The sequence below is a fragment of the Lynx rufus genome, unplaced genomic scaffold (genome assembly GCF_022079265.1).
Source record: "Lynx rufus isolate CCGP_SWC_20201006 ecotype Redwood Valley unplaced genomic scaffold, mLynRuf1.p SCAF_17, whole genome shotgun sequence".
Classification (NCBI taxonomy): Eukaryota; Metazoa; Chordata; class Mammalia; order Carnivora; family Felidae; genus Lynx; species Lynx rufus.
In genome coordinates, this window is record NW_025814831.1 from 16674568 (window position 1) to 16687264 (window position 12697).

General features: G+C 42.5%; 1 protein-coding gene across 6 annotated transcripts in view; it reads right to left on the bottom strand.

Annotated features, from left to right (window-relative positions):
- GPR65 (G protein-coupled receptor 65) overlaps window positions 1-12697 on the bottom strand; it is a 146266-nt gene that overhangs the window by 70106 nt on the left and 63463 nt on the right. For all 6 annotated transcript variants that reach the window (XM_047080263.1, XM_047080264.1, XM_047080261.1 and 3 more), the window contains exon 3: window positions 569-679. In XM_047080263.1, coding sequence (XP_046936219.1) covers window positions 569-679 — 111 coding nt within the window. The remainder of the gene's footprint in view (window positions 1-568; window positions 680-12697) is intronic.

Below are 12697 nucleotides of genomic sequence, written 5' to 3' on the forward strand. Positions count from 1 at the left end.
CAGCTTTCATAGCCCGTGATTCTGTAAGGAATGTTGAATTACTTTTACCAGACTACCCAAAGCTGGACGACAAGGCATGATAGGACTTAAATTGCTCTGCTTTGTTGAGTCTGAAATTATGTTCCGAAGCAACAGTCATCGTGTATGTAAAATGGACTGCCAATTATTTGAATAAAGAGAAGTAATATTGTCCTGTATTAGCTGTCTTTCTTTCTCCATTAATAAAATTCATTTGTTCCCATTTGTTCACCTCTCTTTTGTTCTGCCAGGCCTTTTTTAATCCATAGATGCTTTTATCTGCTGCAGACAGACTGAAGGAGTCTGATTCTTCTAGCGAATATATTTTTAGCATCAATTAAAGCTTATGTCGCCTGCTTTTCTGAGCAACTGGCACCCTGCATTGTTCAGAACCACCTGCATTCAGCCTTCAGGGAACTGTACTGCTTTGCTAATGGCTGAGCTATCAAATGGAGGCATAAACACTGCAGGTTGTAAGCTGGAGAAGGTAGCTAATTATGCTAAACAGGAATATTAATAATGCAAGATGTGCAAACAAAAACACTCTTACCAATGCATCAAGGCATGATTCCTCTTCTCCTTTTCCTCACTCCGCACCCTCCACTCATCTGAAGGACATGATAACGACAGAAAGTGGGTCTCCTCCAGCAGACTCTGGATCCTGAACAGCAAGAGATGAAATTGACAGTGAAATTACCCATTGCAAAAAGAGAAGCACCATGTCGGCTTCCGTTGGAGCTGGACTTTTATGAAGGATTTGAAAACAACAGAAGTGTGTTAACTGGTAGAGTTTCTCACAGTGACTCAGGCCAAAGGTCGGGGATATTGTCAGGTCTTGTCAGAGATATTCTAGGCTACTCCTCTCCAGCCCAGAGCAAAGGAAAGTTTGATACGTGGGCAGGTAAGATTTGGATCCATTGTGAGGAACAAATTCTTCTTTCCTGCTCTCCCAAGTAAAAGGATCTCAATACATGTCGTTCTCAGGAGAACCTGTCAGCTGATACAAACTGGATCTCTTAGACCAAGTCCCTACATGAGTCTTAATATGTCATTGGAAGGCATTCTGATTATCTATTGCTGTGTAATCGACTACCCCAAAACTTACCGGCTTAACGTAATCTATTATTATCTGCTATGGTTCTGTGAGTTGACAGGGCTCAGCTTGGCAATTCTTGCTTGGCATCTCTCATGCAGTTGCTGTGAAATAGCTGCTGAGGCTGGAGTCATCAGAAGGCTCAAATGCACTGCATGTCTAGGATGACTTCCTCACTCATAGGTCTGGTGCCCGCCTCTCCAGCTGAACAGCCTAGATTTCCTACATGGCAGCACAGCGCTCCAAGAAAAAGGAGTGGCCTGGCACAGCACCACTTCTGCCACATTCTATCAGTAAAAGCAGTTAAAGGCCAATTCAAACTCAACAGAATGGAGCGGCATGTGGATACAAAGAAGGCAGGAATTGATGGTGCCATCTTTGAAGACAAGGTACCACAGCAGGTGCCTACACCTCGGGAGGTCTCCCAGGAAACTTACCCTTTGGGAAGCACAGAAACTTTCACTGCTGGGGCTGGCGGAGAGACCTTCCTGCTTAACTACTATTCATCCTTCAGCTCTTAGCTGAAACACCAGTGTCCCCAAGATGCCTTTCTAAGGCCCCACCATTAAATTAGATTCTCTTGCATGTTTCCTTCATTTCATTTTATCACAGTTTATAACTGCTTCTTTCCATGATTATTGACTTAATGTGTGTCTCCAACACTGGACTGAAGGCTGGCCATCACACTTGCATCGACTTGTGGGGCCTAGCACGGTGCTAGCTCTCAGTGAGAGCTCAAGAAACAACTGTAGTGGATGAACAAATGGATACGTGGTGAACGTATCTGGTTTTCCCATTTGGCTTCAGTGATTCACACAAAGTTTCCATAAAAAGGAGTCAGAATGCCCTTTCATTAATTTGTGATGTTTTAAAACCAATATATACTGAGTACCACGTGGGTACTAGACACGGCACCGGACCATGGGGGTAGAACCCAGGACAATAAGGGAGAGGTGAACTCTGCCTTCAGAGTCTATAGTCTATGTGGGAGGGCAGACAAATAAACATACTACTACAATCCAAGAGAAAAGTGCCAGAATGGTAGGGTAGGGTAGTGTTCATAGTGTGTGCTGTGTTTCCCGCCCCCCCATGCACACACACACACACACACACACACACACACTCCTATGGAATTTCATACATAATTTCAGGGCCCGTTGATTACTCCTAGTTTAGATGCTGTAACATTAAACACACTGCATTTATACTTGCAGTGCTATTATTTTGGGTTTATTTAGAATGACTGGGGAATGTCCTTCTTTGATGAGAAAATTAAAAGTAAACTTGCTACATTTTAGATGTTCATAATAATGGAAAGCTAGAGTTCACACCAGAAGAACTGGGCTCATCAAGGGGTTGAAAAGTTTGCAACATGTTCCCAATGTCAGAGCTAGAAGTTAGGGTTTTTCACTTTTGGACCTGCTTGCATTTCAGATCATGCAAGCCAAATTTACTTTTGAATCTACTCTGTTCATAGTCCACAAGTATTTGTCTAAATGTGAGTAAAATACAGAGCAGTTGCAACATTGCCCATTGCAAAAATGCCAAATTTTATTGTGTCAGGTCAGCTGCCTATCCCACTCTGAGAACAAGAGTGAACTTCTAACATACTGGGATAGAGAGTATGGAGTTTGTTATCAATGTTAAGTGATTGGAGGGTTTTGAGTGGAAGAGAGGTATGGTCGTATTTACATTTTAAGGAGACATTCTTGCTTCTGAGTGGAGTTTCTTCAGATTACAACAGTTTAAGAATAAAGCGAGAAGACCAGTCAAGAAGCTTCTGCAATCGGCGAGGGTAACATGAAGACTGCAAGCAAGTGCCTCGAATAAGAAGGGATTTAAAATCCTGTCATATTTGTATTTCTAAAAGCCAAGGGGGCTTAGGTGTTTGGGAATGTGAGAGGTGCCTTCAAATACAAGACGGGCTGTCATGTCAAAGATGGATTAAAATTATTCTGAGTCCCCAAAAGGCAGACCCGTGCATGGAAACCACAGGGCATGAGATTTGTGCTCAGAATAAGCAAGCGTTTTCTCTCAGAGCTGCACAAAGATAGAAGGGCCTTCTGGGAAGTCTGGGAGTTCTCATCCCCAGCACTGGATGAGCAGGGGCTTGGAGGACCCAAGGGAGGAGATGGGGAGCATCTAGGAAGGATGTTGAACCAGATGATGCACAGGCTTACGCTGAGATTCACTGATTTTGGAAACTCATAAATGTAGCAGGATTGAGAGCTGTGCATATCGTCATTTTGGCATAACACCACTAAGATAGAGAAAATTCATAGTTATGTTCTCTATCTTGAGGCTTTTAGAGAACTCCCATTTTTTTCTTTAATCTTTTTAGAGAGATGGTGTAAGGCTCTGGGTGTAAGTCCAGGCTCTGGGTTTGGGAAACCGAGCTCAAAATTCTCTGTCCCCACTTGCTAACCGCCTGAGTGTAGGCATATAATTTAATAATTTAATGTCTTTTCATTTATCTATTGAATGGGGATAACATTGCCTATTTTCTATGGTTGCTATAAGAGATCATCTGTACAAAGTTCCCAGCACCTAGTAGGATTTTAATACATGGGAACCAGAAAAACCAAAAAAAAAAAAAAAAAAAAAAAAAAAAAAGCCCCCCTCCCGACCAAAAGCAAAATATTTTCTCGTGTTAGCAAATGGAAAGTAGCTATTATGTGCAGGAAGTGGGTACTATGAGTCACAGTGATGGAAGATGGGCAAGCGGACATGCTCACTGATTGAATCAATGGAGTGCCAATTCCAGGATATTATTCATTTTTTTCCCTTCAATTTGATGCATCTTTAAAGATAACCATTTATACTAGTTCTTAAAACACTCTGAGAAATTGGCAACGGTTTAGAGGCAATGATGCATGATGCTCAGAGCTTTCTCCAGACTGGTACTGGGAAGCTAGAGGGAGTAATTGGGACTCTTCCATGAGGACTGGTCTTCCCGTGAATAGTGGGGCGGGGCGGTGGGGGGGGGGGGGAGATTGGTCTTCAAATAAGTATGATTCATGGTTTAGCAGAAAAACTGCCAAGTTCCCCATGAAAACTGAATAGCAAGTCAGTTCATTATACACAGTTCCTATATATACTGTAGTTTATTGATATTATAATCTGTTCCCAATGAAGGCAATTAACAAATCCATTTAGGAAGGAGTGCATTAGGGATTTTGTTTGCTTTTGTTTATCCTTTAGGTGCCTGAATGATGTTTTGCAAATGAAACCTGCCTCCCTTCCACTACCTTTGGGTTTCTGTTCACTTCTACACATCCAATACCTGTTACTGTACCCAGCACACTTATGGTTCTTGCTAATATTTGCTGACTGATTGGAACTGTCCTCACTATGTGTCTCTGGGCGCCTTTGCCCACTCAACACAGGGATGCTCAGAAACTGGTTATAAAGTTGTCTTTATGTGTATATCCACTATACCCACTATGCATGCTCCCTGAGCCCAGCAGCTGTGGTTCTCAACTACTGCCAACCTTGACACACAGCCTCCATAGCTCTTTATATCGACAATGAATGACCCATTCACATCAATGCAATAGTGTGAATAATCTGCTTGTGCATGTGACTCTCTGTTTTCTCAGGGTTTCCTATAAAGTCCCCAACCTGAGAAGAGCAGATAACTTCCCCCATGCTTTTAAGAGAGTGACAGGGAGCTGGCAGACATGCTCTTAATGGCTTTCTAAGATAACCTTTTTTTTTTTTTTTAACATTTATTTATTTTTGAGAGACAGAGGGAGACAGAGCACAAGTAGGGGAGGGGCAGAGAGAGACACACACACACACAGAATCTGAGCTGTCAGCACAGAGCCCGAGGTGGGGCTCAAACTCACAAACCGTGAGATCATGACCTGAGCCGAAGTTACGCTCAACCGACTGAGCCACCCAGGCGCCCCCTGAGATAATCTATTGATCCTGTTACTATCACCATCCATCCCTACCCACTCCAACCATCCTGTGTAAAGTGAAGCTGCACTTTTGAAGGGAGCTCACCCAATAGTTTATTGACATGGGGAATCTGGGCCTCATGGGGAGTGGTGTGGCATTCTCACATCTCCTGATCCAAGTAACATAGAGGTCATAGAAGCCAAGTCAAAAAAACTGTCATAGAGTTTTGTGGGGGGGGGGCAGTGGGGAGGTGTGCTTCAAGAAAGGGAGACTGACAGTTCCCTGGCTGGATGCTGGCTGAGCTCTGAACCATGGCAGCCATTCTTTGAGGCTGGAGTTTAGGAGGCTTCCTGAACATAGAGAACAAGGCTTAATTACAACCTGGAAAATTCTGGAGGTAGGAGGCAGATGGTACAGCCTGCAACAGCTGCAAGAAGAAAAAGGAGGAGAGAACATTTGGCCTACCTTTCTTTGCCACAGAAAGTGGTCAAGCTTGAGCCATTGCTTTGGTCAGTGTGCACCACTATAACAGAATATCATAGACTGGGAGGCTTCACAGAAATTTATTTCCCACAGTTCTGGAGGCTGGGAAGTCCAAGATCAGGGTACCACCATGCTTGAGTTCTGGTGAGATCTCTCTCTCTCTACAAATGGCTGTCTTCTTGCTGGGTCCTCACATACCAGAGACAGGAAGCAAGCTCTCTCCTGTCTCTTCTTATAAGGGCATTAACCCCATCATGGGCAGTTAGGGTTTCAACATATGTATTTTGGTATAACATAAACCTGATCAGGAAAGGGTGATTAGTGGAGGCAGGAAAAAGGAGAGGGACAGAGCTTGGCATTAGATACGAGGCTCAAGTTTTGTTTTGTTGGACAGGACTTTATAGTATCTGAAAATTAGTTTTTACACCTGAAAGGAGATTATTCATGAGACCAAAGAAATCAGAAAGCCACAGTTTCTGCCTGGGATGTCATCAGAATGTGCAGAAAGGATCCATCAGAACATGCTGGAAGCAGTGGAAAGAAGAAAATAAAGCTGTTCTTATTTGTATCCTTACTGGATTCATTCATTAAACTGCTTCTACGTGCAGTGTAGACATTACTGAAGAATTGATAGGCAAGAGGGAAGAGAGGCTTTTCCTCTCTGTGGAGTGGGTGGTCCTCAACTCCCTCATGGTGCTCACTCTCTTTTCTCTAGCACAAACTTGCATACCCTTGCATGCAGGCCCCTTAGTGATCCCTGGTGTGAAGGGCGTGACATCAAGGTTGACATGCATGGGGAGGCAGTGGACATTCTTGCACACTTCCCCCAGACTTTCTTTTGCCAACAATAAACCTGTAGCTAGCTTTACAGATTGATCTCAATCTAATAGAATACACTTCCATTTAGGTGAAAGTAAGCAGGTGTTGTGCTCAGAAAGGAGACCAAAGACAATTTCTTAAGGTTATTCTGGATTTCTGGATTCTCAGTGAAATGACACTCAGTGGGGTATCTCAGTTGTTAGACATGAAAAGTTCACAGTGACATTAGGTATGTGCTTTTTATACCCTCTTTCCAAACTCCAGGTGAATTTCCTATTTTAGGATATCTTCTCTCCTTAATTTAAAACTGCTGAGCTCTATCCTATTCAGTCAGTGTGAAGGCTGTGTTATAGTATCACCACACAATAAATCAAGAACGCATTTGTTATTTATGAGAAAAAATAAAATAAAATAAATTGCTGAGCTCTAACATTATTATCCAGATGGTTTTATAAAATGATTTTGAGTTCTCATTTGCTTTTAATAGATGAGCTCATTCGGATACGAAAATTTAAAAAATAACCTAACAGTATCAACTAACACAAGTGACAGTCATGGGTCTTTCTATGGAAATCACAACGAGATCGTACATGATTGGGTAGTGTTAGATCCATCCTTCAAGATGGCCTCTTCACAGTATGGTTGTAGTAGAAGCTAAAGAACAATAGCATTTAGTATTGCTAAATTGTGATGGCCTTCTGACACATTCTACTCCAGTCTGTCCAGGTGTGTAATCTTTGAAGTCAGGGACGTGTAATCCACCAGTAATCCTGTGGATTATATCTGCAAAATATATTTTCAACCAATTCTCTTCTCCCCACCTCCATTGCCACCACTTTAGTCTGGACACCTAAGTGGTCTCTTTGCTTCTAATTTGCCTTTCTTTGATCCATTCCCCACATTGGAGCTGATGTGATCAAACAGCAAAAACAAAAACAAAAAACAAGTGGGTTACGAAGGTGAATGTCTCTTCTTCAATAACCAATAACTGAGAGTGGGGGAGTACAGACCAGCCAGGAATGTATCTGGTTGAATAAATGTTAAAAATTCTCTCATTCCTTGTGCATCTCTCCAGATTTGGGAGTATAGGTGAGAATGCCCAGGCCCTTGTTGGCAGAAAGCCTCCTGGAGGATGCTTAATAGGTTAGGAACAGGCTGGGTTGAAGTCTCCCCTCTTCCACATTAGAGCTCTTTTTCCCTTTTTTGGTAGATAAAAAAAGTCCTGTTTGGCTCTGAAAACTATTGTTGAGTTTGTACCAAAGCCATGTTGCCCATGGGCTGCTCCCAGACATTGGCTGGCTGTGCATGGCAGAGATTAAACAGGCCCATTCCCAAGAGATGTAGGACTCCTCCGATGAGCAACCCTTGGCTTCAAGACACCCCCATGGCCTTGCCTAACTTTTCTTAAGCTGGATGGCTATCTAGGAAGCATCCACCCAACCTTGCTTCCTTCCTTCATGCAGAGTCAGACCTGCATCATGATCTGATGGGTCTCTCAGCCTTTCCCGGCACCCTTCCGATTATCCCCCATAGATGTTCCCCCTAAGAAATTTCTTGCACATTTAATCCTGTCTTGGTGCCTGCTTCTTGGAGGACCCAGAATAATGCACTGGTGCACAGGAGATGCTTGATAAATTTACTCAGGAAGTAAATGGGAAAACTGAATTAAAATTTGATGCTTTCCTCGCTTTCCTCTTTCTGGTCCTTTGCTTCTCTGTGCCCAACTCCTTGTTATAAAATAGCTGCATCTGAGGAGAAGCTTTGAATCATCCTCCTCTCAAGCCAGATGACTTTGGCACCTAGGACAGTTTCTAAGGTGATGGAATCATAAAATTGCATGTAAATTCATTAAAAATACTTTTCGTGGTGTTCTTGAAAGGGTTAAATTAAATCAATATAAAGACTTTAACACAGATCCTGAAACATAGTAGGTTCATTATATATAGATAAAATGTGGTGGACACATACCAGAGGGTCTCATGCGTCCATCTGAAGCAACATAGTAAATGTACATACATCAGCAAAGATGAATCACAAATTATATATGTTGATTAACAAGAGGGCTACTAGTTGGATCTACTGTTTATATTTGGTTGGAGAATTCTGAGTGCCTATGGTAGGCCCAGAAGCCGGAGTTCTTATTCCTTATGATATTTGACTATGAAACGGATTTTGGGTTGCAATCAGAGTCATGGTGGCAGCTGACACTTTCCATACACTCAGCTTATGTTCAGTAACTTGCTGAAGATCACAGAGCTAGAATAGGAGAAGATGGGCTTGTCTAGGGTGGTAGGGTTGGCAGTGATATGAAGATGGGACGTGAGGCAAAGAGGAAGCTAGGGTTAGCTGGAGCTCTCGCGAGTACCATGTTGCCCTGGACCCCGGTGGGGAGTCATGGCTGCCATGGCAACGCTGGAGTTCTTTCTCTGCAGCACCTGGAGGCAGCATCAAGTGGCAGGCAAGTGTGGGCTAAGTCCAGAAACCCAGCTGTTATGTAGCTTTACCATTCAGCAGTGTGGAACGTTGGGGAAGATACTTTACTACACCATGATCTCTTCCAAAAAATGGAAAAGTGCTACCTATTCAGATGGCAGTATGAGATTCCTATGAAATGATACACGTGTTCTGGTTTCTGTGCTAACAAACCTTCCCAATCATAGTGGTGTAAAACAGCTCACGATCCATGAGTTGGGAATTTGAGCAGGGCTCTGATAGATGATTATTTCGGTCCTTCTGGCAACCGCCTGGGGTCACACTGGTATTCAGCTGGTGGCTAGATTTCTCTGGAGGGTTAAGAGGGCTTTATTCACATGCCCGGGGCCTTGGTGGGGATGGCTGGAAAATTGCACTCAGCTGGGCTGCTCACCCTCTCTGTGTCATCTCGAGCTCTTCCAAATGAGCTATCCATCAGGGTAGTCTGATTTCTTATATGCAGACTCAGAGCTCAAAGAATGAGCATCTATACAAATAGGAAACAGAAGCTACTAACTAGTCTCTTAAGACCTGGGCTGGGAAACTGGCACATCACTTCCTCCACATTGTATTAGATAATCACAGAGCCAACCCAGATTCTATGGAAGGGGCCATAGAATCCACCTGTTGGTGGAAGGTGTCAAAGAATTTGTAGCCATCTTAATACACAACATTATGTAGTGTAGACTGCATGATTATTAGGAGTGTAAGCTCTGAAGACAGAGTGTTTTGGTTTCACTACTTCCTACCTGCATAGTGGACATATTACTCATAAGAATCCTACAGCTCAGTTTCCTTGTCTGAAAAATGCTATAAAAATAGACTATCCCTTCTAATGCTCAAAGAATCTCTTTGTTTCCTATCTTTGAATTATATTACAAAAACCTTGAAAGGCATCAGACTCCAGAAAAGGGAGAACAGAGAAGAAAATAAACTTGCCATTTAAAGGTTTCTCTCACTACCTAGGAAACCGCTCCTAAGTAAAATGGTGTAAATCAATTACCACTTATTTATATAGAAAAATTCCTGGGCATTCCCAGACCCCCAAAATCACCTCTTTTAGGCTTTTCTGGTACCTTTTCTGGTACCACATCTTGCTAACAGATGCACAAAACAAATTAAGATAAAGCACAGATGCTCACAGACACAGTTCATAGCCCTGTGGGGGCTTGACGCTGAGATGCTGAGATGCTGAGATGCTGTGTGGTTCCCAAGAAGGAGCCTGGCATCTCCCCTCTTGCTGCTGGGGGTGAGTGATGCCCCTATAAACAGCTTGCAGCAAACAAATGCTGAATGCTATTTTTGCTTCATGCTTTTTTTACTCTTTTGTATAAGCGAAAATCCTCTTCAGATTTCTTTCGGTTAGCCAAAACAGGTGTTAATATAAGTCCTTCTTGAAAGCAAAGTGGTGTCAGGCAAACTTCTGGAAAGCGGACGTACCTGTACTTAAGTGTATTGAGACTGTTCATTGTGTTCTTCATACCAGGCTAATTATCATCCACGTGTTTCCTCATCAATTGTCACAAAAACTCTAAAAGGCACTGATTGTCTCCATGTTTTGAAATGAAGAACATTTGAGACAATGAGACAGAGAAGCTGGTCTAATAGCACACTGCTAGCAGGTGGCAGAACAGGCATTGCTCCAAACAGAAATGTTTTCCTGACTTCAGGTTCAGTTTGTGCAACAGCGAGAACCTCTCCCCAAGAACTGTTTTCCTTGCAACACATCCTGAAGGGTTTCCAGGGCTCTCACCTCTAAAAGCCAACAGCCAATTATCTGAGCTGGTAAGGGAAGGTACTGCAATAAGCTGGAAAGCATTTTTCCTCTCATAATCCAGTATATTCTAACTTTTTTAAAAGGCTGCATGTACATCTTGATGATTACTTGTATCTTGGGCCCATGATCCCTGATCGTTTAAGAACTCTGACATCCTATTTATTTCATAGGCAGAGCAGCCTAAGAGAGAAGGGAGTTTCACAAAGTTTCAGAAGTAAACTTCTACGGGCACTTGGACACAAAATGATCATTTTCACCACCCATTTATGGCAAGTAATACTGATTTTATATTTATATTAGTGACATAAATGTTGCTTTAAAAAAGTTTAATGTTTATTTTATTTTTAAGAAAAAGAGAGAGCAGGGGAGGGGCAGAGAGAGAGGGAAACAGAGGATCTGAAGTGGGCTCTGAGCTGTCAGCAGACAGACCGATGTGGGGCTCAAATTCACGAACCGCGAGATCATGACCTGAGCTGAAGTCGGATGCTTAACCGATTGAGCCACCCAGGTGCCCCGTAAATGTTACCTTTAAGTAAATTTAAATACAAATGTCAGTGAGTTTAAGAAAAACAAATCATAGTAAGATGGTGAGTGGCTGGGGCACACATTAGGAATTTTTAATTACTGAAATTCGGGAAATACTGGTGCAGTAAAGATATCCACTAGATATTGGGGGTTAGGGTAGATTTTAAGATCTAAATGGAGAGAGGGATAAATACAGAAACACTGTATATGAGAGTCATGCTCAGTCCTGAAGCTGCTAATTAGCTGCCAGACTTTGAGCAACTTCTATAACATCCGTTACAGACATCAATCAGTCTTCTTATTTGCAAAATTACAGAATTGATTTAATTTATGCTGAAAATTCAGTTTTTGCTCTACGATTTTGCAACATTTCCTCTCTTCTTCCAACAGACCATTTCTTTATTCAGAAATGAAAAAGAAAAAGCAAATTTGGATTGTATTTTTTTATGCGTCTAAAAAAGTAGATGACAAGGCTTGTAACTCAGCACCTTTTCCTTAGAAACAAAATTTAAAATAGCATCTAGAGTGGCGATGGTATCTGTGAACTTCATTTTTCTTCACTGACTTTCAAATATATTTCTGTGAGCATCATCAGTCCCTCATAATTATATCTTCAGCCAACATCATAAAATATGACCAATATTATCTGTCATCATTATTCATTGAAATATATCATCAAATACTGTTCCAATCCTCCAAAATTACACTGCTGGTAATATTGTTGTGTATGTCACATTCCAACAAATTCGTGAAAATTCAAAAAAGATATATATTCTGTATATCAAATTCAGAAAACTTTGTGTAAAAATATGTGAAGGAAGCATCCTAAATGCAGAGACATTTCTTGTTGAGGCCAGACAGTCACTGAGATGCCCAATCAGCCCTCAAGTAGCATCTCTCAGCAGTCACTGACCTTGGAGTTGACATTGTCCCAAGTGGACAGGCTCTGAGTTATCGGAAGCTTTCGCTCAGCTCATCCCTCAAGTCCCATCAAAGGGGCTGGGGGCGGGGGGAAGACAAAAGACAAGAGGAAAGACCAACCACCGCGTTCAGACATTGGATCGTCTCCCAGCCATAGCACTAGTTTTGGAGGCTGCACCTATGTTCCAGTCTTGACACTCAGAGGTAGTATGGTTGTGAGTCCAGAGCTGAAAAGAACCAAATCATTTCTAAGATGATGACGCTGTGTCCTATAGAAGTTAAGTGGCTTACTCAAGGTCACAGGGTGAGGTAGTAGCAAAGTCAGGACAAGAACCCAAGTTGCTTGCCTCCTGTGAGTTCAGTGCTTTTCAATTCTTATTCTAAGTTTTGAGCAGGGAGAGAGTCATAGGAAGATACATGTCATCTCAAGTCCCTACTGTCTCCTGGCCTGACTGGCACACAACCAGAGTTGCCCTGACACTTGAAGTCTATCCAACTGGTCACTGATACTGCCACCCTTTGTTTTCTTGAGAGTTCTTAGAGACGCAGTTGTTCCCTATGCTCAGAATGACTGATGCAAATGAAAAAGGGCCAATCTGAGTGCCAGCTGTGAGGCCTGCAGAAACTATAGAGCTGGCCCAGACAACACAGATGTGTGGTGTCCCCCAGGCTCAGCAGCCTGGACT